The 24,662-nt window shown below is 41.4% G+C and overlaps 1 protein-coding gene across 1 annotated transcript; it reads left to right on the top strand.

The window, feature by feature from the left end:
- Positions 1-509: 509 nt before the first annotated feature.
- Positions 510-23,913, top strand: phc2b (polyhomeotic homolog 2b (Drosophila)). Its single transcript, XM_054616551.1, is given in 16 exon segments — positions 510-569; positions 685-759; positions 761-1,034; positions 2,209-2,367; positions 2,489-2,566; positions 2,884-3,045; positions 3,971-4,099; positions 4,739-5,033; positions 11,674-12,011; positions 12,970-13,213; positions 17,194-17,405; positions 18,652-18,781; positions 19,446-19,551; positions 19,647-19,761; positions 20,651-20,975; positions 21,628-23,913. Coding segments are annotated over 16 exon segments (2,805 nt in total). The 5' UTR covers positions 510-561; the 3' UTR covers positions 21,783-23,913.
- Positions 23,914-24,662: the final 749 nt, after the last annotated feature.

Below are 24,662 nucleotides of genomic sequence, written 5' to 3'. Positions count from 1 at the left end.
AGAGAGTGGATCATCCTTTTTGAAGTAGCATTTTGATTTATGCAATGCAGGTAGACTTGTCGGGTTGCTGATTCTTGTATTTTAGGATTGTAAACATGTATTTTTATTGTAACTGAAGCTGCAATGATTAATCTTTTAGTCAGTCTACTGGCAACTATGTTTAATGGCAACTATTTGATGATCAATTCATTGTTTCGGTCAAATTTAAAAGTAAAAAAACAGTTTCAAGCTTCTTATTCTCCCTTTGTCATATATGACAGTAAACTGAATATCTTTTTTTTTTTTTTATCTAAATAGACCACATTGAGCTGTGGGAAACTGGCATTTTTCACTATTTTGTGGCATTTTATAGACAAAAAGATGAATCCATTAATAGAGAAAATGGTCTGCAGGTTAATGGATAAAGAAATAAATAGTTAGCTGCATCACTAAAAATGTTTCTACTCTGCCGTGCCCACACTCACTTCCTTTATGAATTCCTTATCAGATCAGCCTTGCCTGCCATCTTATGAGTGTTGCTGGTCTCACATTTCTTCTGCGTTGAGCTGCTCATGAGCTGCCATGTACAGGTGGAGTTGAGCTTCTGCTACTGAACACATTTGTTTCCTAGCTCGTCCCATCTATTCCTTCCTTTAACTCTGAAGGAATATACATGTAGTTTCTCATGTTTTCCTCCCTCCTCAGGCACAGGAGAGCCATTCAGAAGAGCCGGGGGTCAAAGGTGAGAAGAGCAGAGGGCACCATGGAGAGTGAGCCGGGGCCCCGCCTCCACGGCCAACAGCACCGGCACCACCGCCGTCGCCGCCACCAACTCCCCCTCCGCCGCCGCCACCTCCTCCTCCAGCACCACAGCTGCCAGCAGTAGTAGTACCTCTAACACTACGACTGCTACTACCACTGCTACCACTTCTAGTAGTAGCAGTGGTAGTAGTAGTAACACTAACAGTAGTGCCAGTAGTAGTACTACAGCAGGAAGACAGACAGTGCCTCAGATATCTATTTACAGTGGGATACCTGACCGACAAACAGTGCAGGTCAGTTTCTTGAAATTGTTGACAGCTTGATATTAAATTGGGGTTGTGTGTGTGTGTGTGTGTGTGTGTGTGTGTGTGTGTGTGTGTGTGTGTGTGTGTGTGTGTGTGTGTGTGTGTGTGTGTGTGTGTGTGTGTGTGTGTGTGTGTGTGTGTGTAACTGTCCTTTGCTGTACTGCCATCTGTTGGTGTATATAACACCACATACATGCCAACACATCATTTTCTAATAGGAAATAAATAGATACATTTATCTCATGTATCACTGAAGGAAACTCAAAGGAGTGGCCGTCTCACAGGATCTGTCCAAGTTGAAGGAAGGAATGCTTCATGGTCTTAAGTGCTCCTGACCCCTTTTGACACCAGGATTAGCCTCTAACGCGGCTTTAAACGTTTTAGCGCCGATGCTTTGAGGTTCTTTTTTGTTTTGTTATATTCATCCTTCCTTTTCTTGTACTCCTGCCTGCTGACAATTACAAGGCAAACACTATTGTCCTCCAACAGCCACTCTGAGCACAAAAGGACTGCTGCTCATTTATGGTCAGCGAGAGTTGCGTTGCATCTCGGCTCAACTCATTTTAACCCCCCCCCACCCCCCCCGTTTCAAGAAGGTGTGGGTCCGGATGCTTCTGTGACGCTATAGACCACAGGTCAACATCCTCCCTTGGTTACTTGGCAACCAGGAAGAGGGCACTTTCAGAGGTGAAGGGTGAGGAGAGTTATTTTGGAGGATTAGCTCTGTTGTAAGTGGGTCAAGGCGTCTCTTGCAGACAATGATTGAGGGAATGGGTTTATTTATGTCTGCCGGCTCGCAATGATCACAAGTTTTAGACATTTTGAAACACTCTAGAGGTGAATGAATCTCTCCCTGTCAGACTATATTTAGTGAATCTAGATTCACAGTCTATGATCTATTACAAAACCCCCCCGAGTCATTCAATGCCTTTTCTTTTCAGCCGGGATTTGGTTGTGATATTGTTACTTTTTTTTTTTTTTTTTTTTTTATATAACAAAATGATTTGTACAGATTTAGGAAAGATCTGTGGTTGTGTACCATCTCATCAACACTCTACTGTTCCAAATTTAACACCCTGAGTTGATATGATTTATGCAAACTCTTTTTTTTTGTTTGTGCATGTTGCATTACATAACCGGCTCTCTGTCTTTATATACGAAGGTGTTCCAGCAGGCGTTACACAGACCCAACACGGCAGCACAGTACCTGCAGCAGATGTACGCCGCTCAGCAGCAGCATCTGATGTTGCAAACCGCAGCCCTCCAGCAGCAGCACAACCTCAGCAACGCTCAGCTCCAGAGCCTGGCCGCCGTGCAGCAGGTCAGCAAGCGCTCCACCCCGGTGAAAGCATCATCCTCACCGTGCAGCAATGATGTTGCCTTCAAGGCACGTTTCAGGAAATGGTAACTGATGTCTCTCTCTCTCTCTTGTCGCGTGACAGGCCAGTATCGCAGCTGGCCGGCAAAGCTCTTCACAGAACGGAACTTCATCCCAGCAAACGGGATCAACTCAGGCTACGGTACGTGCAGTTTACGGCGTCTGGTCCGTGTCCTTAGAGCCTCCAAGGTCGAGGTTATCATTGTCCATTCGATTGTCATGGAACTAAGTTGATTTTAGCAACAAGGTGCTTTAAGGAAACCGGGCGCCACACTGGCTGCTTTGGAAGAGACTTAAATGCATTTTTGGTGACATTCAGTAGTAAAAATGTTGAAATATTCTGGATCTTGTGTATTTGGCATGTTGTGGAAAGGAAACGCACAAAGACGTATGACATTTACAGTAAAGCAAAGGAAGAGTATAACCCACCTAATTATCCGGTTCATTGTCTCTCTGTAGATCAACCTGACGACCTCCCCGGCAGCCGCTCAGCTGATCAGCCGAGCCCAGAGCATTAGCTCGACGCCCACCAGTATTTCCCAGCAGGCTGTTCTTCTGGGCAGCCAATCCAGCCCAACGCTCACGGCCAGCCAAGCACAGATGTACCTGCGGGCACAGATGGTGAGACTGCAGACACGAGGAGCATAGCCTCTGGCACATTTACATGAGCGTGCATATATGCATAAACATAACCTCACACACATACTGCTTGAATAATTAAACACTCTCCAGCTCAAGTTTTTTTTTCTTCTTCTTTCTATGTGTTTTGTGATTGGTGCATGTGTATTCTTACTCTGCCATTGTAAAAAAAGCGTGCTTTATTCTTATTTTGCCGCCAGATGAGGTCAGAATAATCTGTCGGGCCCCAGAGGGCTCTTTAAACACAGAGGGGGGGGCTCGAATGTGCATGCATGCTCAGAAAACATTTTTAGTGTTCTCTCTGCTGAAGCAAAGGTTAATTTGTGTAACAAAAAGTGTTGCTGAAGGAACACATAGATTTATTGGCCTATTTTGCAGCTGTGTTGTGGGTAACTTGTCTGTTTCAACTTGCCATCAGTGACGCAGCTGGCACACAGACTGTTCCTGCCACATCATTATGATACTCGGCATTGTCGGATGTTTTTGATGCTTCTGGCAAACAGCAAAAAACATGTCTTTCTGTTTCGATTGCCTTGACTTTTATTACTAATTTGGTCTTCTGGTGTTCAAGTAGTTCATATGATTCCTGTTAAGCCCTACGCATGTACTCATTTCCTTTTACTTGCTTTGTTTTTTCCACACATACATCATTTTGTTTTATATGTTTTGTTTTAAATGTTGTTATTAAGATTAATAAATGTCTGCCATCCTGTAGTTTTCATAGCAAGAATATTCTGTCCAAAACACATAAACGTAGTCCTTTGTTTCAGGACTAATTGTCTAATTTGCATAATTACCTTTTCTTTTTTTTTTTTTTTTGCCTTATATCATTACTTTTGGATAGTATAGAAGAATCCAATCCGAGAAGCATCTCCTGACTGACCCAGTTCTCGTGTGTGCTTTCCAGGCGCAGCAGAACAACCTGGTGCAGGTGGCCAGGAGTCTGGGCCGGGCTGTTCCTCTGTCGCCACAGCTCATCTTCACTCCAACGGCCACGGTGACGGCCGTCCAGTCAGAGAGCTCCTCCTCCTGCCAGGTAGGTCCATTATGACAAACATAATTACTACTATAATATGAAAACACTTTTATTAAACGTCCTGGAGTTTATCCTTCGGGTCAAAACTTATTGAAGTGCAGAGGTGATTGTAACATCTGGAGGCTCAGAGAAACATGTTGCAGAGAGGGACCTGAAATCCTTCACTAGATTATGTGAAATGTCAAAGAATAGGAGTGTGAATCACTCTACAACTCCCAATTAGATTCCAATTCAGAGGGGTACGATGCGATCATAAAACGATAATCAATGCATCTTGATTTGGATTTCCATACAATATCATTTTTTTCTCACTGTGTGATTTATTGATACTTTTAAAACACATCGTTAGAACGTAAACACGATGTTTGTGTTTGATACTTTTCACCATCAAATTAGTTCAGCCGTAAAACACGTACAGCCCCAAGGTACAGATTGGTTACAGGCAAAGAATTGGGTTTTAAATGTCAGATTATTGACTTTTCTGCATGAAGACATCGTTTTTCAAGATAGAATTTGTACTTGCTGTTCTGCTGTAAATAAGATCATAAACACAGTTCTGAAAAACTAACAACATCTGCTCCTTTAACCCACTTTGTGAATATGTTTATCAATAATCTCCTATTATTCTGTCTCTTGAAGAATCAGGTCCAGAATCTGGCCATCCGTGGCCAGCAGGGGGCGACCACGTCCTCCTCTCAGACTCAGACCCTGCAGGCTCTCAGTCTGAAGCAGAGCCCTGTTCCCATCCAGCCCGCCTCACTGATCAAGAATCCCAGCCAAGTGTCGCATACCTCCGTGGGAGGGAAGGCCGGCTCCTCCGACGGCTCATCTGAAGCGGGGAGGAAGGGGGACAGCTCTGCGGTCACAGAGGTCCGAGCTATCAACATGAGCCGCAATGTCACGACTATCAGTGCTCAGCCCCTGATCGCCCCGGGTGAGTGGAGTCTGCAACCTCACCGCTGAAAAGTTCAAATAATGTTAAAGTCTGTGTCTATGTGAAGGTTTCTTAAAGCTGACCAATGCAGTGCTTACATTACGGCCAACCAAAGGAAGTAGGTCTCTCACAAAGGCATTTAATGTTTGGTCTATATAGTGAAAATTATGGAAAATAGCAATATTGGTTTGGGGGCGAAATGAATTAGTCTAACAATTCAACTTTGAGGGTTGATAAATTGTCTTTTTTTAATGGACAAGAATCATAAATTTGCGACAATTTGCTGCTTTTCTTTGTCTGATGTAAAAGAAAAGTTAATATTTTTTTAATCTTGGCTGTAGGTCAAACAAAACAAGCAAAAGTAAACCAGAGCTTAGTTGGTCAAGCTGAAGAAACAGAGTTTAATCAAATAAGAGGTATTCAAATTTCACTTGGATCAGATTATTCAACCAGTGCATCACTTATTTTTAGCAAATGCTATTCAAGTCAATTTTACTTATAAAGTCCAATATCACAAATTTAAATATCTCAACATTTACTGGATGGACTGGTCAAAGACGTTTAGGGTTCCCAAATGATCAGCCCTCATGACTTTGCTGATAATGTAATAATAATAATGATAACTTTATTTTATAGCACCATAACCAGTTCAAAAAACACTTTTGGTTTAATGACAAAATACCTGGAAAATGAATGACATTCCCATCAGCCTCAGCTGTTTTTTGTGTTTTGTGCATATTAGCATAACATGCTAAACTAAAATGATGATGATAGTAATTCATAATACCTGCTAGACATCGGCATGTTAGCATTGTGATCGTTAGCATTGTTGCCATGCTGCTGTTGGCCTAAGTTCAGCCTCTAGTTTGGCCGTAGACTCTTCTTCTTTGTTTGCACTGGTTAAAGAGCGAATGGCATGTCTTTTCTTGAGAGACACTCAATACTCCATCGGAAGTTCGTTTTCATTTTTGTGGGTAGATAAATTAATCTGTCAAATTCCCTGCCAGCTGCTGCATGCTTCTGTTTTAAAAACAGATGTCAATTTGAAACCTTGAAATAGACTTGGGCGCTCCAGGCAGCTGTCATACATGCAGTAGAAATGTGTTCTGGTGTTTATCGTAATATTAGATTCTTTTTTAATAGCTTTCTCTGGGGCTGTGAGCGTGACGTGTCAGGGCCTGCACCAGAAACCCGTTCGCTCACTAAAGGGGGTGAAACCAGCCGTAATAAAGACAGAGTGCGTTCGGTTGTGAATGGAACGGTCGAGCAGCTTTCTTTGTGAATTAGAATTAGAAGCTGTTAAAGGCCCAGAGTCTTTCTGAACCACTTATTGTGTCATTTAAAGTCAGCAGCTGTTTTATTTTCCTTTTTTAATGTGAATGGTTGTGAATATGCCAGCAGTACAAGCTGATTAAATCACATCTAGTCCAGTTTGTTTGCAGGATAAGCACCTTCAGATGCATCATCACCTTTTTCAAGAGGGTCCTGATTTGACATCACATCTCACAGAATAGTGTATTTGAGCAAGAACCTAAAAATATGTGCGTGAATGTTCCATGTGTGTCTATGTGCTGGGAGTGCTTACTGTGTTTACATGACCTGAACCTGATATACACTGCAGTACACTGTGCTAATGCATGGTGTTGTTTTTATCGGCCTCTTCAGAGGTGTGCGTGTGTGTGTGTGTGTGTGTGTGTGTGTGTGTGTGTGTGTGTGTGTGTGTGTGTGTGTGTGTGTGTGTGTGTGTGTGTGTGTGTGTGTGTGTGTGTGTGTGTGTGTGTGTGTGGGAGGGAGGGGGGGGAGTTGAGATTATCTGAGCGTGTCAGTGCACAACTGTGTCTTGCTTTGTTGCAGTAATGGATTCACATAAAATGAAAGGGAGGACGGAAGCTGAAAATCTGGCCCCATGCTGTCTGGCAAAATTTACATGGGTTGCCATAGCAGCAGGCCATGAGGGACAGGTGTGCACATGAGATGCTGGGGAGTTAATGCACTGTGGATCGGGAGAGAAAAGGAAAGCGGCTGTGTGGATGTCTGATGGGATTCAGATTAGGATAAAAGCTTGGACTCAACTTGACTGCGACTGGGTCATTATGCAATTTGAATTACAACGTAAAATCAGGGGATATTTTTTTTGTACTGACATGACACTGTCTCTTTTAATCCCGAAATGTCACCGATTACTTTCATGACTGACGTTTAGTTTCCTGTTGTAGATATCAGACAGGACAAATCAGTACTAGCAGTACTAGCTTAAGGAATCAGTGATTTTGAATCTAGACCATGTCCGTCATCACCTTAGCTTTAATGAGTTCATATAATTAGGCTTTGTGTCTAATTAATCAGTATTTATAATTAGGCTTTGTATACAATAAGTCAGTATTTTTATTGTTGCTATCATGTCCAAAATGAAGTATTGACATAGTTATTACTGTCGATAAGATCATTTAGTTACAGCAGTCAACTAGATGGCAAGATCCTCTAAAAATCAACCTTTCTTTGTCATATTTACTACATAACCTCTAGTTTTTTAGCATTTTGCACAGAATCTGAGCTCTGAAATGACTTGAAGGCAAGAAAAACAGATAAGATGCCAATTAAGAGATTAAAGAGGCTCAAAAATGTTCCTTTTTAAAGTTTACAGGATAGTTCATAACCATTATTTAATTATTGAAAATGTATCGTAAATCAAACACATCTTTACTTCATAAGCGGTGAACATGACTCAACAGAAACCAGCCTGGTCTGATCTGGGAGGACTACAGACATGGAAGAGCTGTGATTTAATGTGTTTTTTGGTTTTTTTTTGTGCTATTTTTGGTCAGTTTTCATCTCGCCTTCCAAAAGCTGGCAGATCATTTTAAACCAATGTCTCCGTTACTGTGAACCTCACAGACATTAAGAGTCTTCCTTAAATAAGAATTGGATTGGAAACAAAACGTTACGTCTGGCTCGATGAAGTAAGCGTTCGTCATCGCCTCCTCTTGGCACTAAAGAGCACCTTACCGTTAAAAAAACACAGCAGGGAACCCCCCAAAAGCACCCCCCAAAAGCACCACGCTCACAGATTAAAAGACCAGACCTGCACACAAAGTCTGTCTTGGAGTATTGATGTAGCTGCTATCAGTTGCCAGTTTCACATGAAAATGAAAACCCACACTTTATGCAAAACGTACTGACTACAAATTATTCCGCTACTTATTTTTGGTCTTTTAACTTTAAATGAACTTTCAGCATTTCACTTTATCTCCTTTTGTTGATCTGAAAACATGGCGTCACTGCAGCATGTGCAACTGCTAAACATACTGATGTGTTTGTGATTTGGTTTTCGCCCCGAGGGGCCTGCCTCACTGTTTTCACATGAACATGAGATTATTATTTTTTTTTTGTGTGTGGGATCTTTAAACAAACCATGAACTGGATTAATTTAACCTGTATTCTTTTAATGCCTACCAGATAAAATACAAACCTGATTCTGAATTGTATCAAAGGGGAGGAAGGATGGTGTGAGGCCCGCTGTTGTTTCAAGGTCTTAATGTGTTTCATGAACGTTAGCCAAAGCAGCAGCCAGTGAGAATGTGGAAACTCTGGGATTTTCCAGTCCCTTGGTGCTTCAAACCCATCATGAATGTGTACCGTCGTCAACCACGGGACGTTGTGCAACAACACGCAGATGGAGTAAGAGCAGCACAACTCTGTGGGCGTGGACGACACTGCTACGTACTTAATATTGTATGATTGTACGTGTGTGGGTGTGTGGGGCGGCTGAGTCATTCCAGTCCTTAATCCCGAGACCTTGAGGGGGAATGGCATTTACTAAATTCCCCGGTCTTCGTCTTCTTCCAAGACTTATCTCTGTTCCTCATTTGGGGCTTGAGAAAGTTATCAGCATTCACAGGGAGTGCTGGTTGGATCCGGTGTGCGCTGATTCAGAAATCCCCCTCCTTCCCTCAGTCCGGGCCTGAGAAATCTCTTGCTACTTTATGATTCGGTGACATTTTGATTAAAGGTTCTACTATTTAATTACCAAAACTGTCCTTGCAGCATTTTGACTCTTTTAATACCTTTTTCCTCTTTTACGGTCACATTTACAACAACTTAAACATTAGTATTAACCATAAAAAAAAGGTCATGTGAGTACTTTGATCACCATTTATTAATTGTATAGTGAAGGTTTTGGCTGCAGCGTAGTTGGGGTATGTCGTGTTTTGGTTCTAATGTGAGTTAAACTGAGCAAAAAGCCAAGTTTTCAGTGACAGAACATGAGCGCAGATCTTTGGCAGTTATGAGTTCTTTCACATGCCCTGTTGTCCTTGAGTTGTGGGACTTTCTCATGGTTGTTATTGTCCTATTTATTGGTTTCCAGACGACAAGAAGGCAGGTCATGAGAAGGAAAGAAACTGAATAACTACCCTTATCCTTGAAATATTTTCAACAGTCCAGTTTTATATACAAACGGTCATTTACTGGAACTAATGCCGACAGCTTTGAGCGTCAGAATACAGTTGGAAAGGCGTAAGAAGATGCTGGGCCAGACTCCTAACATGGCGCCAAGTAATATTTACATTCTACGTGAAATTATTCATGAAAATCAACAGTTGATATGCAAATTAAATCACATGGAAAAAAAACGCCCCGGGTGTGTGAAGGCCATTTAAACTGAAGGATGTCATTATCACCTGAAGTGTCCCGTTTAAATTGCTTATTTCCTTTAAGCCTGAACCATCCTATAGGCTAACATATTTGATTATCATGCTGCAGGATGTCTCCACCAATCTCATGTTCATATTTATCCTCCTCTGAATATTGTAAATATCCCTGTACGCCACAGATAACCAGGTTTTCTTCTGGCCTTGTGAAAAAGAAAACACTTGTCAGCAGATCCTGTAGCATTAAAAGGACTAATGACATGCTGGACAGAAGATCTGTAAACTCCTCAGCAGGGCACAGACTGCGGTTGATGCCTCACAGGGAAAACTTTGAAACCAGATGGAGTCTGTCCTACACAAAACATCCTGAAAAGAACAGGGGGGGCGGAGCGAAGGGGAATTTGAGACACACGCTGATGTACTTGGCAGTTTTCCATGCTTGGATTTATTAGGGGTTTTATTAACATCACCAAACACACCTCCATGACTCACAGAGCAGAAGCTGTACTGTGGTGCAGGAGTCCTTTGTTGTTGGTGTTTTTCGACATTAAGAGTCAATTATTTATCAGCATTTCCTGTTAGAGTTGTTAAAGATCAAGGAGGCAGCAGTGGGGTCCGGATCTCCTGACTCAACATTAGCTCCATAAAGAGTGACACGGACAGTTGGCTCTGCATGTCCGTTCCCGAGGCGTCTCTTACATTAAGGCCGGCCTCGGGCTACTCCGGCTCAACCACTCTCCCATTCAGACCTCGTGCTCCCGCGATGCAAGATTGATGCGCTGTGTCTTGGTGCTACGGGGCAGATTATGAGCTCAGGATGTCTTTTTTACCCACAGCAGCACTGACAGGTGGTGACAGGCCATTTTGAAACGATTTGTGAGTAATGGTCAGGGCCTCTCTCTGTGCAGCTTTCAAGGAGCTCTTAATGTTACATCCTGTCAACACGGGGCACACAGGTGAAGGGAAAGCTACCAAACAGGCTCTTTTGTGCGGACGTCTACGTTTCTTTTTTATGCAGTGAGCGTGGAGTGGACAGTTACGAGCATGCATGAAATAAACAGTATATATATATATTGCTCATGGTTTGTCACACGGTTGACTTGAGATATTTCTGAGTTATCTTTCATAGAGGACGATAATGTTTGATGAGACGGTGGCACGCAATGTGTGTTGCAGAATAGGCCTGCAACTATTACTTATCAATTAATCTGATTTTTTTTTTTTTTTTTTTTTAAATGTATTTACTGTTGGGTCTGTAAAACAAACAAGGGGCAGAGACTGAAAAGTGTACAATTGCTCACCGAGCAACGGTCCAAAAGCCAAAGATATGCCAATAATAATGACATAAAATAAAGAAACGCAGCAAATAAAGCAAGTTTTGCAATTATTAAATGAATTAAACGATTCACAGTTTACTGCAATTGTCGTGGATTGATTTTCTGGTAAACATCTAATCAAATACTTGACTTAATTTCAGCAGTATTGAACACAAAATGATTACTTCGTCAATAGTATATAAGTAAGTTAGGCCCAAAATTAAGATGATGTAATTATAATATAATATTTCAAAACTCTTAATGTATATCCAGTATGGACAGGAAGAATGATAACAGATGATCACATGCCATATGTTCATATAGAGTACATCAATATCTGAATCCAATCTGTTAATGGAAGCTAAAGTAACTAGTAAGTGGTATTTGTCAGAATAAAAGCATGATATGCTTATTTATGTCAATCCTTTTACAAAGAAAAGTAAACATAATAATAATGAAACACTGATGGTCCTCTGCTTTGGGTTTTCCCTTTTTTCACCCGTCACAAATATGTTAATGTGGCCACAAAGAAAATAGAGTCTACTTATAGTCATATAGACGCAACCAAAGAAATATTGCATATGACCAAAATTAGAGGCAAATTGGCTGCAATCACAGCAGTTGGCTGAATTCATGAGTTAAAAATATCAAGAGTTGTTGTTGTTCTCGTTCCAGCATACACACAGATCCAGCCTCATTCCCTGGTTCAGCATCACAAGCAGCAGCAGCAGCAGCAGCAGCAGCAGCAGCATCATCAGCAGCAGTTCGTGGTCCATCAGAGTCAAGCTCCCCAGAGGACCACGGGCCAGCTGCTGCAGACGGCCTCCATCCAACCGTCCCAGCACCCTGTCCCCGTTCTGCCCAAACCCGCTCCACACCAGCCCTCCATGCCCAGCCAGCAGGCCACCATCTTCCACTCCACCATCAGCCCCCACGCCCTCCACTCCTCCCTCAACCATGCCAAAGCTCAGCCCGTCCAGCTCACCGCCATCAACCTACAAATACAGCCGACGGTGAGTTCAGTTACGCAACACCTGGCTCTCAAAACAAGAGAGCTTTTAAATAACTTCATTATAACGGTTGTCTGCATCACTGATAAGGTTAAAACCATAGATGGATGTTAGTGTGAGAGCAGGCCAGGGACTATCTCTTTTTTCTTTTGTCTAGTTAATGTCTGTGTTTAGATTTAGTTTATGCAGAAATGGCGAAAAAAATAATAATTGTTAACGCAGTGTTTCTGAAGCATAAGCTTGGTGCTAGAAAATAATGTTGCAGCATCATTCTTCAAGTCAAGTTCTGTTAATTGGGATCTAAATTATTCGTCTTGTGCCGTGCTAGCATTTCGGTTATAGGGATTTCGGTTTGTCCACTGTGGCCCAGACCGAAAATGTGATTGCCGTGATATTCTGTGCCAACATTCATGGTTCCCAGATGATGCACCCTACCTACGTTGGTAATCCCCAGACTTTTCTTCGTGCATCACCATGACGTTGACATTTATTGTTCTGAGTAAAAGGTCTCGTATATCTAGAGGAAAGTTAAAGGAGGGTATCCTGTTTCTGCCGGTGACAGGTCATCCATTGTGTTTCCAGTATTGCACATTTAATGTGATTCATTGTTTTAGTCCTCCATTTCTTTCTAATGGGAAAGGCCTTTCTGTCCTACTTAACTTCTAAACTGCTCACATTCTTCTTGTTTTTTTTTTTTTGGGTGGTAACCAGCAAAACAAAAAAATGTGTTCCATCAACACCCACCAAATCAAATTCTACTCCAAAACATACACGTAGAAAAAAAAAAACCAGGAATCTTCTGAGTTTGGGATTCCTGGTGTAATATTTTCCCACTGCTGTGATATTTTCCAAGCCTAATGGATTTTTTAGTGTTTGAGTCACTGGCATTAAAAGTACTTGCAGTCCCTGAACTGTCTCAGATTGCTCATTTTTCCCCCCGTCCTCGTTTCTCACATCGTAGGCCTCCCGACTGGTTCAGGACAGTAAAGATAAGCCGACCTCTTTGGTGGTCAGAGAAACGTGTCCAGCCCCCCCCACGCAGCCTCAACAGCAGCCACAACAACAGCAGCAGCAACAACAGCAGCAACAACAGCAGCAACAACAGCAGCAACAACAGCAACAACCTGCGCCTTCGCCATCACAACCACCCAAACCTGTAGAGCAGCCCAAGGTCACTCCAGCCACACCAGCTGTTCAGCCACAAGGTAATGACTCGGCATGATTTCCTAAACGGAGTTCTCAAACGATTTCGTAAATTAACTTTTAAACCAGTGAGGATAAGAACTAGCGGTTAAAGAAACTGAAATGTTTCTCTTTGACACCGAAGATGTGCTTTTATTTCTGCTCTGCTCTCCTCGAGTTGACCAACTATTAGAAACCCTCAGAGGGGGAAATAAAATCAATGCTAGTGTTTACTTGTAATTCAGAATGTGTTGTCTCTGCAGCACTTTTGGTTTCACTATTACCTCCGTCTCGTATTGCTTCGTTTGTCATTTTTTTCTCTGTGACTCTTCCCTGAGCTGAGGCCAAAAAGCTCACCTGATACCCACAATTCACTCGGCGCTCTGTGAACATTTAAACCCACAAGGAAAGCCCTGAGCAATAACAGTAATACAACCGATCTCATAATGGAGCTTTATTGTTTTCATTACTTTGTTGCTGGTAGATTATATTGGAGACAATTTGGCGCGCACTGTTTCACTTTGTTTGTGTGTAGTAACAGGGTTGAGGCCGACACCCACAATGCAGTGTGGGGTGTCATGGTCATATTTTGTTAACCATTAACATACATGAGAGGGGGCAAAAAGTTATGATGCAACCTAATGCAACACCTCATCAGCCTGAACAGTAGAGGCATCAAAAAAGGAGATTTATTTCACAGCTATTCTGTTGGATGCATTCCATTGTTGGTGTTCTGGCTTAAAAACTGGTAGTCAATGTTTGGTTTACATGTTTGTGGGAATGAGGCCAGTAACTTTTTCAGTTAACGTACGGCTTTTGTCTATTAGACAATATCTGATGCGTGCTTTTGTGATGGACAATTGTGATGGCTGCTCGGAAGAATCAACGTTTCTAAATCGTGGACAAGCTGTTGTGGAAATGTTGGTTGACTGTAAAGCGGTTTTTACAGTATAATCCAGTCAAAAAGCTTTTATGTAATGAGAAAATCCCAGAAATAATGCATCGTCAGTGAGATGTATTTTCCTATCGCTGCTTTTTCTACTGACTGTGCACATTTTGTCAGCCAGGTGATTTGGATAAAAGCGATAAAGCCGGTTCTAATAAGTGATTAATGGCCAGTAGTGCATCGTCATGCAGCAGCTATACTCTTCTTGCTGAGCACCAACTTATTTGCTTTTATATTTTCTTAATGTTGACACGGATCAGTTTCTATTGTGGTAATTCTCCTAAATGGTTGGAAATGGGGGCTAATGTTGTGTTTCTTGTAAAATGAAACATTGTGTTGACCACAAATTGCTGTTTTTTGTGCAGCGAGTTGGGTGTGATGCTCACCACCAGAGCAGGAAACTATTTTAGTAATCCACTGGCTCCGGGGGCCGATGACGATGGGCCCAAAGATTTCGATTTTTTCTTTTTGCTTCTCGGAAAATTTCACAAAAAGCTGCTTTTCTGTCAAATTGGCTTCTTGAGTATTCAGGGTTTCCAGCTTCAAAGATTTATCTTCACTGAGTTTCACAGCTCAGCCTTGAACAGATATTCAGACACACTGTCACTTCTCTTTTAAGTATTTAGACCACCAGTGCTTTGAGGACTGTGATGTCCTGTCCTTTTGTTTTTTGGATGTTTTAGGTCTTATTCAGACAAACATCGGCACTGCGAGCAAAAACACAGCCCTCTTTCTTTATCTTAATGAAAGGGCTCATTTGCTGTTTACCTCATGATCATCAAGAAAAAAGATTAAAATGATTATCACCATAATAAACTTCACATTGGGATCACATTATGCACCTCACTATTGCTTCTCTGGGCTCTGGGAACATTTTGCAATTATTGAAATTCATCAAAGAGTAATCATTAACCGTGTTTGTAGTTCAAGGTGTTTCAGAGAGATGTCTATTTTTATAGTGGAGGTCAATGGGGGATATGTTTCATGGGTACCAGCACCAATCAGTTCATTTGTCCCAGTGGCCACAAGGATCCAGCTCTCCTAGTAATCTTCGCTTCAAACTCATCGACCTGTTTATCAAACTGGACTTCCTGGATCACATTAAATCGTCTCATTGTTTCCTAAAAGAACACGTCCCAAATGCAGCACCTTGAATTGTTTTTAATGCAGTTTTCTATCTGAAAACTGGAAGTGGAAGAGGTACTCTAGATATTGTACTTAGGTTACTGTAGTAATACCACAGTGGGAAAAAATATACTGTCACAAGCCATGCATTCAATTTGAAGTATTGGCATCAAAATGTACTGAAAGAACCAAGGGTGAAAGTACTTCTTAGGTGTGAGTGGCACATTTCAGTATAATGTATATTATGTTATTATATCATAATTATTGATGCATTAATATGTGCATCACTTCAATGTTAAAGGTAAAGGCTGACCTAATTCCAACTACTTAATACACCATCTGCTGGGTATCTTGTGAATTTCCCCTGAGGATAAATCATGATATCTTAATCTATATTACATCATTGAGATATTATGTTATGCATTATTAATCTGCAACTGCAAAGTATCATATAAATGAAGCATAATAAAAAAAAAGAAGTACCTCAAAGCTGTCCTTCAGTACAAATATACTTACTGCTGCACACAACCCTAACTCCACCAGAATATGTGTCCAAGCAGTGTAGAAAATACACTTTTAGGTGTCTTTTCTCAGAGGATGTGTCTGCTCTTTAATGGACTCTGGTTCAACTGGTTATACTGGCATAGTGAGCCTCCTCTCAGGCTCCCAGTTGAACCATGATGCCATGCATTAGCAGCAGGGTGCTGTGGGAGGAAACAGGGAGGCGGATCCAGCTTTGAAGGCTTATCTTCAGCAGCGCTGCAGCTTAAACAGCGACCACAGCTTCAAACAGCAGCTGCTGCAGGTCGGTGTGTGTTTATGTCTGTGTGTGTGTCTGTGTGTGTGTTTATGTGTGTGTGTGGCGGATCATCACAACAACAAACACGAGCAAACCGCACATGTTTTGTCTCTGAACAGAGGAAGTTGGTAAGAAAGCTGACTGTTGACTTCTGACGTGACGAAGCGTCGCGGTTTAGCGTTTACTTTCGGTTTTGTCGGGTTTTTAGTGAAAAGGCGAGACGTCGTTGTGTTGATGGCGATCAGCGGTGCGTTGTGGATTTACTGTTAGTTATTGGTCGACTGGAGGCAGTAGGTCACTTCTAATATTCAGCTTGCATTGCCAGTAAAGTCATTTAAATCCGCAGCAGGCAGGTGGATGTGACTGGATGCTGTGCAGCATGTCGCTATAATGTGATAATTGTTTGATTAATATGATTTGATAGATGCTATAATGTGGTTAAACAAAGACAGGTACTGCTGAGCTCTGTGGAAATAACTAAACAAATCATTTAAAGTGTTGGCTTTCTAAAGACATCAACAGTTTGATGATGTAAATCTACTTAAAATAATAAAGTAGATATGCTGAGTTGTCTTACATTCTGCATTGCTGGTGTAAGTTTCTTTACTGTAATTTGATTTAGAACTGCAAGGCATGATTCATTTTATTGTTAGTTCACCTTCTGATTGGTTTCAAGATTATTTACTTTGATCTACAAAATGTCATAAAATACTAAAAATGTATTCTTCAAGCCTAAGGAGATGTCTTTTTGAATGTGTCGCTTTGTCCAACTAAACAGCCAAAAACTCATAAATATTCAGTTTACCATCACATATGACGAGGACAAGCAGCTTTTAAGAAGCTGAATTCAGAATTTGTTTGGTATTTTCCCTTCAGAGATTGAATCTGGTGATTAATCTAAAGCTGCTGATTATTTTCCCGAGTATTTGCCTATAAAATGTCACAAGACAGTTTTCAGAATGCTTGTTTTGGGCAACCAAAAGTCATAAACCCCAAAAATATTCACTTTACGATCTCATATGACGTTTAAAAGCATAAATCAATTACTTGAAAAAAAGATACTTTTTTTTCAGCTCCAATTTCATTCCAACTCCATCCCACCAGTAACCAGTGTTCATTTCTTGCCCCAGCAGGAGGGGTCTCAACCAAGAGGCCGATCGCTGCACCTGTGACCCCTCCTCTGGCCATGACCTCGGGGAACGAGAGCCCGGGGCCCACCGTGACGGGCAGCGTGCCGCAGAACGGGGAGAACAAACCGCCGCAGGCCATCGTCAAGCCCCAGGTCCTCACGCACGTCATCGAGGGCTTCGTCATCCAGGAGGGAGCCGAGCCGTTCCCCGTGTTTGTGAGTGTCGGCCCCCGACATCAGCGTTACTAAACAGCCAGACATGATAAACAACCACTGAGCCAACGCTCTCTCTGGTGTACTCGCCTGCAGGGAGCTGTCAGCGCAGGAAAACACAGATCCCTCTGTTACTACTACTACTAATACTACTGACGGCTCACAGCTTCTGTGTGGTTCAGTCATTAACTTTATAAAGGGTGAAGGAGGACAGATGGATGGAGGTGTGTGTAATGAGCTGCAGCCTCTCAATTATCTCAAGGCATAAAAAAAAAAAGAATTTCTTTAATCTGTGTCATCTCGCTTAAAACTGATGTTATTATATTGTTATTAGTTTTTTATACACCGAAGTTGACATGGATTGGATGAATCGTCCCATTTATATTATAATCACAAACAAAAGAAGGTAAACGTTAGACTGAACAGCCTTTTGTTCAGGTGCAACATAATGACATGAGCGTGCTGTTGCTTTTCGCCTTAGGGCTCACTGCCCCCTACTGGACATTTGTTGTTACTGCTCAGTCTACAGTATTTAAATGTACTCTATGAAGGCATGAACAAGCACAAAAACATGCATACTGTTATACAGCATGAAAGAGTGCAGTATCTACATTACAAAGACATTGACATTTACTTTGGTTAATGACTGTTTTATATGATTGTTGGTGTTTACTTATTCAATGAATGGATGAGGTGTTTATTCTTTGAGAAATGGCACAAATTATCTTCAAATTACCCATTTTTGTCAGACTAACAGTCCAAAACACTTTAGACATTTCATTATAAATCATATTAAACAGAAAACAGCAAAGCGTATTCATGTTTGAGATGCCGAAAACATAATTTTCTTTTCCCCCATTTAACGACTTGTTTATCACAATTGTTGCAGATACATTTTCTGCTGCTTAACCAATTGTTTCAGCACTGTTGAAAGCAATTTCCTACTTTGCCAACAATGTCTCCAGTTGTAGTTTAATTATGAAGGGGGTCCAAAAATGGCTATTTATGGCTATTATACAGATAAATGTCTGCATTCAATAATGAATCGAGGAGATGGTTATTATTTGTTAGCCATATAGGACATTGTTGGTCTAGTTGTCGGGATGTAAACATTGAATTCTTTGAACTTAATATAGCTGTTCTGATATCTGTTGGTTGTGGTATTGCAGTCATTCAGTCCGACTATGTCCCCGATTGTTGTCACCGTTTCATTTCGGTAGATCTGTAAATATGTTCTTCCCGTCATCAGGTGGAGCGTCTGCCCATTCTCATCGACAGCCCAAAGAAGCTGGATCATCAGCTCTCCTCTGACCCCGACAAAACCCCCGTCAGCAACGCAGCCAACAGCGACTCTGAGACCGAGGACATGAACCAGTCAGGTGAGACAAAACAGTATTAGATGTCATCGTTTGGTAAAGTACAACAGGTTGTGTATGAAACTCTTTATGCAACGATTGACCTTTTACCGAGACGTGTTGAAATGTATGAGGTTTATGCAAATGACTACATTACATCCATCGACTGCATAATGACGGACACACGTACTCTTAAAACTTTGTCAGTAAGTCCTCATTTTTGGGAAACTGTTTGTAATGCAACAAAACTACAAAAGTAATTAAAAACATGTTGGGTTAAACAGTAAAGGGCTCTTTCTGCCTTCAAATTGAAATGAAAAAAAGTGACCTTTCTCTGATACCCGATCGTCTTAAGGGAATACTCCACCCACAAAATGACCATATATCAAAACATACATTTACAAACTCTCACAAAACTCGTACAATTTAATCCAAGTTTCATTTATCCAGTCGTGTGCTCACTATTTCCCAAACACAAGCATCTTCACTCAAACCAAACTATTTAAAAACACTTTCTGAGCAGCCAAACTACTGTGATAACTTTGCAGAGTTGCAAAATCCCGTTTGTGGGTTTTAGGCTCAGTGTTTCAGCAGCCCCGTGTCTGTAACACACTTTTCAAAAGAGAAAATGTCTCATTCAGAAAACAAACCTAATATTTTGTTGTCCGTCTTGTTTCTCTTCCTTCAGAAAAAGAGCAAGAGCCCAAGCTGACGTGTGAATACTGCGGATGGGTGGACTTTGCCTACACGTTCAAAGGCTCTAAACGATTCTGCTCCATGGTTTGTGCGAAGAGGCAAGTCACATTTTGGTTTTATATATTTCTTCTCATTTAAAAAAACTTAATTATGTGATTTAAGGAAAGCTCTGATCGTGGATCTTTGTCGACAGGTACAACGTGGGCTGCACGAAGCGGATTGGCCTCTTCCGTCCAGAGAGAAGTAAACCGACCAGTCGCTGGCGTAGAAGATCTCCGGGTCGCTCAAATGTAGAGGCGAAGAAGCAGGTACACACACACACACACACACACACACACACACACACACACACACACACACACACACACACACACACACACACACACACACACACACACACACACACTCTTTCACTGTTGTAAAACTTCCACATCAACACTTTACCTCCCATCACAAACTGCTTCCGCTGCACATTTAATGCTCTGCACTTTTCACGCCTCGTGCTTTTTAATGAACTTAGGCATCATTTGTGTCAGTGCCCAATTACCCCCCTCTGTCTTTAAAGGGCCATTAAGTGCTTTATGATCTTTGTCAACGTTTAGTGGTGACCAGTAGGAGCGGAGAAGCATTAGTGGAGATTTTCTGCCTATTGCGCAAGTTATAAAGTTATCAAAAGCATCTGGAGTTGCTTATTTTTCTTTTTTTTTTTCTTAGCCACTTATCTTTAACATTGACGTTTTTTCTCTTGATGTCCTGTGACCTGACTTCCCCTCCCTTTTGAAAACTGAAACTAGTAATGATCGGGACAAGAAGCGTAGATGATACTAAATAAGAAGAAGAATCATTTTTTTTGGCTGGAGAACAATCTTGTTAAGGTTTTATAGCCAAAATCTTCTGAGTTATGTCATGCCTGGAGGGTTGAACCTGCAGTGGGGGTGCTTTTGTTTCACGTCTGGACCAAGAAGTGACTTTTATAATCCAGAGGGTTCAGCACCCGACAAAGTAACTGTGTCGATCAAACATCTGGATCAAATCCCTGCAGGTGTGTTAGACTAATTTAAAGCTTTTGTACATCATAAATCTTGCTTATCACCCCTTTAACATTATCTATGTCTAACACAATGTCCCCCGCTGTGTTTTACTGATGAGACATTCATTTTTTTAACGTCATGCTCGACTATTTCTTTACTTTCTCAGAAGCTTCCTCCATCGCCGCAGCAGACTCAGGGCGGCTCTGTGTCCTCACCGCATCCCTCGCAGCCCAGTCAGGAGGAGTCCAGCCCGTGTTCGGACATGTCCAGCTACGAGGAGCCGCCGTCCCCTCTGTCGGCGGCCAGCTCGGGGCCCCTGCCTCCAGCTCCGGCGCCGGCTCAGGTCCCCGTCCACCGGCATCCGAGCAGGGCCTCCGACCAGGACGTCTGCGCTGTCAGAGACGCGCCGTCGCCCTGTCAGCGCTTCTTACCCAACGACCCCACCAAGTGGAACGTGGAAGAAGTTTACGAGTTCATCCGGTCGCTGCCAGGTCAGAGACGTAAACGCAGCGTTGCAGTCACACTACTCTGCTTATGAATCCTGCTTTTAGTCGGGATGAGTATTAAGATTTTACGGATACCAGGACTCTGATCTATACTGCTTATTGGTTCGGTTCCTTAAGGATACTTTTATCGGTTCTTTTTGAGTTTTTTTATAAGAAAAGAAACGACATTGCTTTATTATTTTTCCCATGTAAACAAATAGTCTTAATTGAGCAAGAATACTAAAAGTTCCCCAAATCTTTAAAATGCATTTGAAGCTAAACAATTAGCGTTTAGTGATTAGCTTTCATTTATTAGCCTATTTCTTATTAGCAGACTCTGTATAGCGTCGCTAACGTTACCTGCAGTGAACGAGGACCGACGGCTGCTCCTCAAACACTGGAAAACTGCTTATTTGCCAAATGTTTTGATAGATTGCTGATATAATCTCCCTTACTTGTGAGGCTTTTATTGCATTTGAGACAATGAGAGATATCGGCATCTACTCAAGTTAAAGGTAGCCACACGTTCAATCTATTTTCTGCGGAGATCTCACTCCGTTATTTCTAAAACACTGCCAGCAGAACCGTTAACTCCAGGTTTTACTAGTTTACTAGTATTTCTTTGTGTGACTAACTTCTTCCTCTGCTGTTCTTGCAGGTTGTCAGGAGATAGCAGACGAGTTTCGCTCTCAGGAGATCGATGGACAGGCCTTGCTCCTGCTGAAGGAGGACCACCTCATGAGCACCATGAACATTAAACTGGGACCCGCGCTCAAGATCTTCGCACGCATCAACATGCTCAAAGACTCTTAGCAGGAAAGAATGTTGGTGTGTGTTTTCGCACACACGCGTGTGTCGATCTTGTTGGCGTCTATTTTCGTGAGTGTGTGTGAGAGAAGAGCAGAGTGTAAAACTAAATTATGATTATTCCTTCATGAATATTACGACTGTATCGCTGCACTATGACCCCGCCTTCTCCCCACTACTGGACTGGTTCGTTTGAATCCCACTCTTGATGGCGCTCGTACTCACAGGCATCCGCTCAATAACCACATGAGCTTTGTCATTCGCAGGACTGATTGGTGGTTTTTATTAGAGCTTCAGCTCGAGCAATGGAAGCTGTGAGTCTGTGTTTACATTCACTCATAGGGACAAAAATCAGGAGCCACAGTGAGAATTTTGCCATATTCCAAAATGTGATGCTTTCTTGTCTGGATAAAGAACAAGGCATGTTAACGCTAGGTGTAAATGCTTTAGGGCTGTCATGATTGGCCATAAAATGACTTTCTGATATTCGTTCTTAAGAAACACATTGGTTCGAACGATAAAAAAAGTTTTGTCCAAGACACTGTGTCCTAACTGGGCGGGAGTTTTAAGCTGAACTTTTGTCAGACGCCTTGGTTCTGTTGCTTTCTTTGACGAGGAACAGCTGATTAGGTGAAGTTGAAATGAGCAGCTGGAGGGAGATCAGCAGGGCGCTGAAAGCTTCTTTTTGCTGTTTGCTATATTGTTTGTCATTTCCAGTAAATGTCACAATATACAATGTGTGTTTTCTGTTTAAAAAGAACAAACGTGGGAATATAAAAAAAGGTACAACTCACCCACCTTTTTCAGTAGTGGCGTCTCTAGTCTGATCTGAAGCGAACAGCTGATAGGTGGTTTGTTTACATGACGTAATGTAAAGCTTGCTGTTAGGACACGGCGTCTATCTCTCTGTGGCAGAGCTCTTCTCCCCCCACCACCACCACCAATCGAATATTCAAATACGTTTTTTTCTTTGGCATTTCTTGACCTGAGACATGCAGTGTTTCGTACTTATTTTGCATTTTGAGATCTTACCATAATGAGGGCAGATCCTCGATAACAAAAGCGCTTATTAATACCAGGTGAGGATGCTAAGGTCTTTATTAAATGTCACTGTCCAAATAACACGTCTAGATACGGATTCCTAGATAATAGCAGGTGTTAAAAGCGGACTTGGATTTGGCCATTGGAGGAAAAAAATGTAATGAAAGTTGCCGTGCCAAAGTGCACCACAGCTCAGTTGTGCCCGAGTCGGGTCATTCTGCATCACAGTTGTTAATGAATTATGGCATTGAGACAAACATGAGTGAAGTCTGAATGAATTATTATTATATTATTATTATTAGAGATGGGGTTTTTTTGTACAGTTTTGTTAGCGTGAATGAAAGAGAGACATTTCTCTTTGTATATGTGGCTGGGAACAGAAAATTGCATTCATTAATTTTCTCATTTTTATTCAGTAGGTCCTTTTGCCTTTTCGAACAATGAGCCTCACAGCTCTCTGATACAAAGCCTGGATGCAGAGAAACCGTTTACGCAACAGTTTTCTTTTGTGACATCGATTTCTCTTTCATGTAGATTTAAACAGCTTACAAATGCTTTTTCAGAGCTTTTTCAAAATAATATACAATAATATGACATTGATTTCTTGTCTCAGTTTCATAGGAAGACACTAAGTTATCTGAGGAACAATTCGGGGTCTGCTGCTCTCTTCACACAGCCCGATTTATGGCACTTATTCTCCTTTTTATTTGCTTTAATGTTTAAGACACTCCACCTCAAGTGAGAGCAGAATTTTTGCAGCAATGCAAACAGGTTTATATATACATAACAGCTTGACTGAGGGGAAGGACTGAAAGTGTGATGCTGTTTTCTTTAAGTTATCCTTTTTATTTTTAAACAGAAATTTAATGATGTTCAATATTTTTAAATATGCAAATGTATAAATATCATGGCCTGGGAGTTGTTTTTTAATGTTTTTTTTTTTTTGTCTAATGAAATATGTTTAAATCTATTTGTGTTTTGTGGCTGTGATGGAAGGTCAACCTTTTTTTAGATAAGGCTTTGTCAAATGCTTGTATTTATCAAAAAAAACAGTTTGTTACACAACATTTTGCAATTATAAATAATTTGCAATACAGTTCAGTCTTGGGCCATTTCTTGTGTACGTCTGTGTGAAAGAAAGTCAATTTTAATCTCCATCTCAGTCCCTTCTTAAAGGCAGTAGAAGTTCCAGGTTTGTAAGAAAACCCATTACTCAAAATCCAAACTTTTTTGGTTGGGTTATTGTTGGGAATTTAGGTTTTGTTGGGGTAGGGGAGCAGTGTGCCAAATACCCTGTTACAAGTCTCAATACGCAAAAAGAGAAGATTTAATGGATGCAAGCCAAGGCAATTAACTCCGCTATAGTCTTCATGCTTTGCACACACACCACCGAGGCTCATAACTTTAACAATAAGGCCAATAACAAAACAACACAACCTGCAACAGAATCCACACAGCACACTCGCCTCTCTAACTCACAAACCAGCATGTGTTCACACTCAAACCCGACACAGACCTCGGCTGGTCAAAAACACCCGAAACACACTGGTTCACATGGGGGGAAAAAACCTGGGGACAGACTTTACCATTAAGTAACCTACAGCTATAGCTTTATTATTACTTTGACTTGCTTTATCATTCATTAAACTATCCAGAATCGTATTTGAATTGAAAGCTCCACCTTGTACAGACAAATTTATCGAGTACATTTAGCTGATAATGCTTCTCACTCTTCACTTTAAGTAAAAAATATATGGATAAAGCACTTTTACTGTGCAGTATTGTGGTTTTTAATAATCTTACTATTTAAAAGGAACAGACGGCCGTTAAGTTTGTTTTCCTCTA

This window comes from Anoplopoma fimbria, chromosome 17, assembly GCF_027596085.1.
Source record: "Anoplopoma fimbria isolate UVic2021 breed Golden Eagle Sablefish chromosome 17, Afim_UVic_2022, whole genome shotgun sequence".
Lineage (NCBI taxonomy): Eukaryota > Metazoa > Chordata > Actinopteri > Perciformes > Anoplopomatidae > Anoplopoma > Anoplopoma fimbria.
The sequence above is the reverse complement of the archived record's forward strand: the minus strand, read 5'-3'. Positions and strand labels throughout refer to the sequence as shown.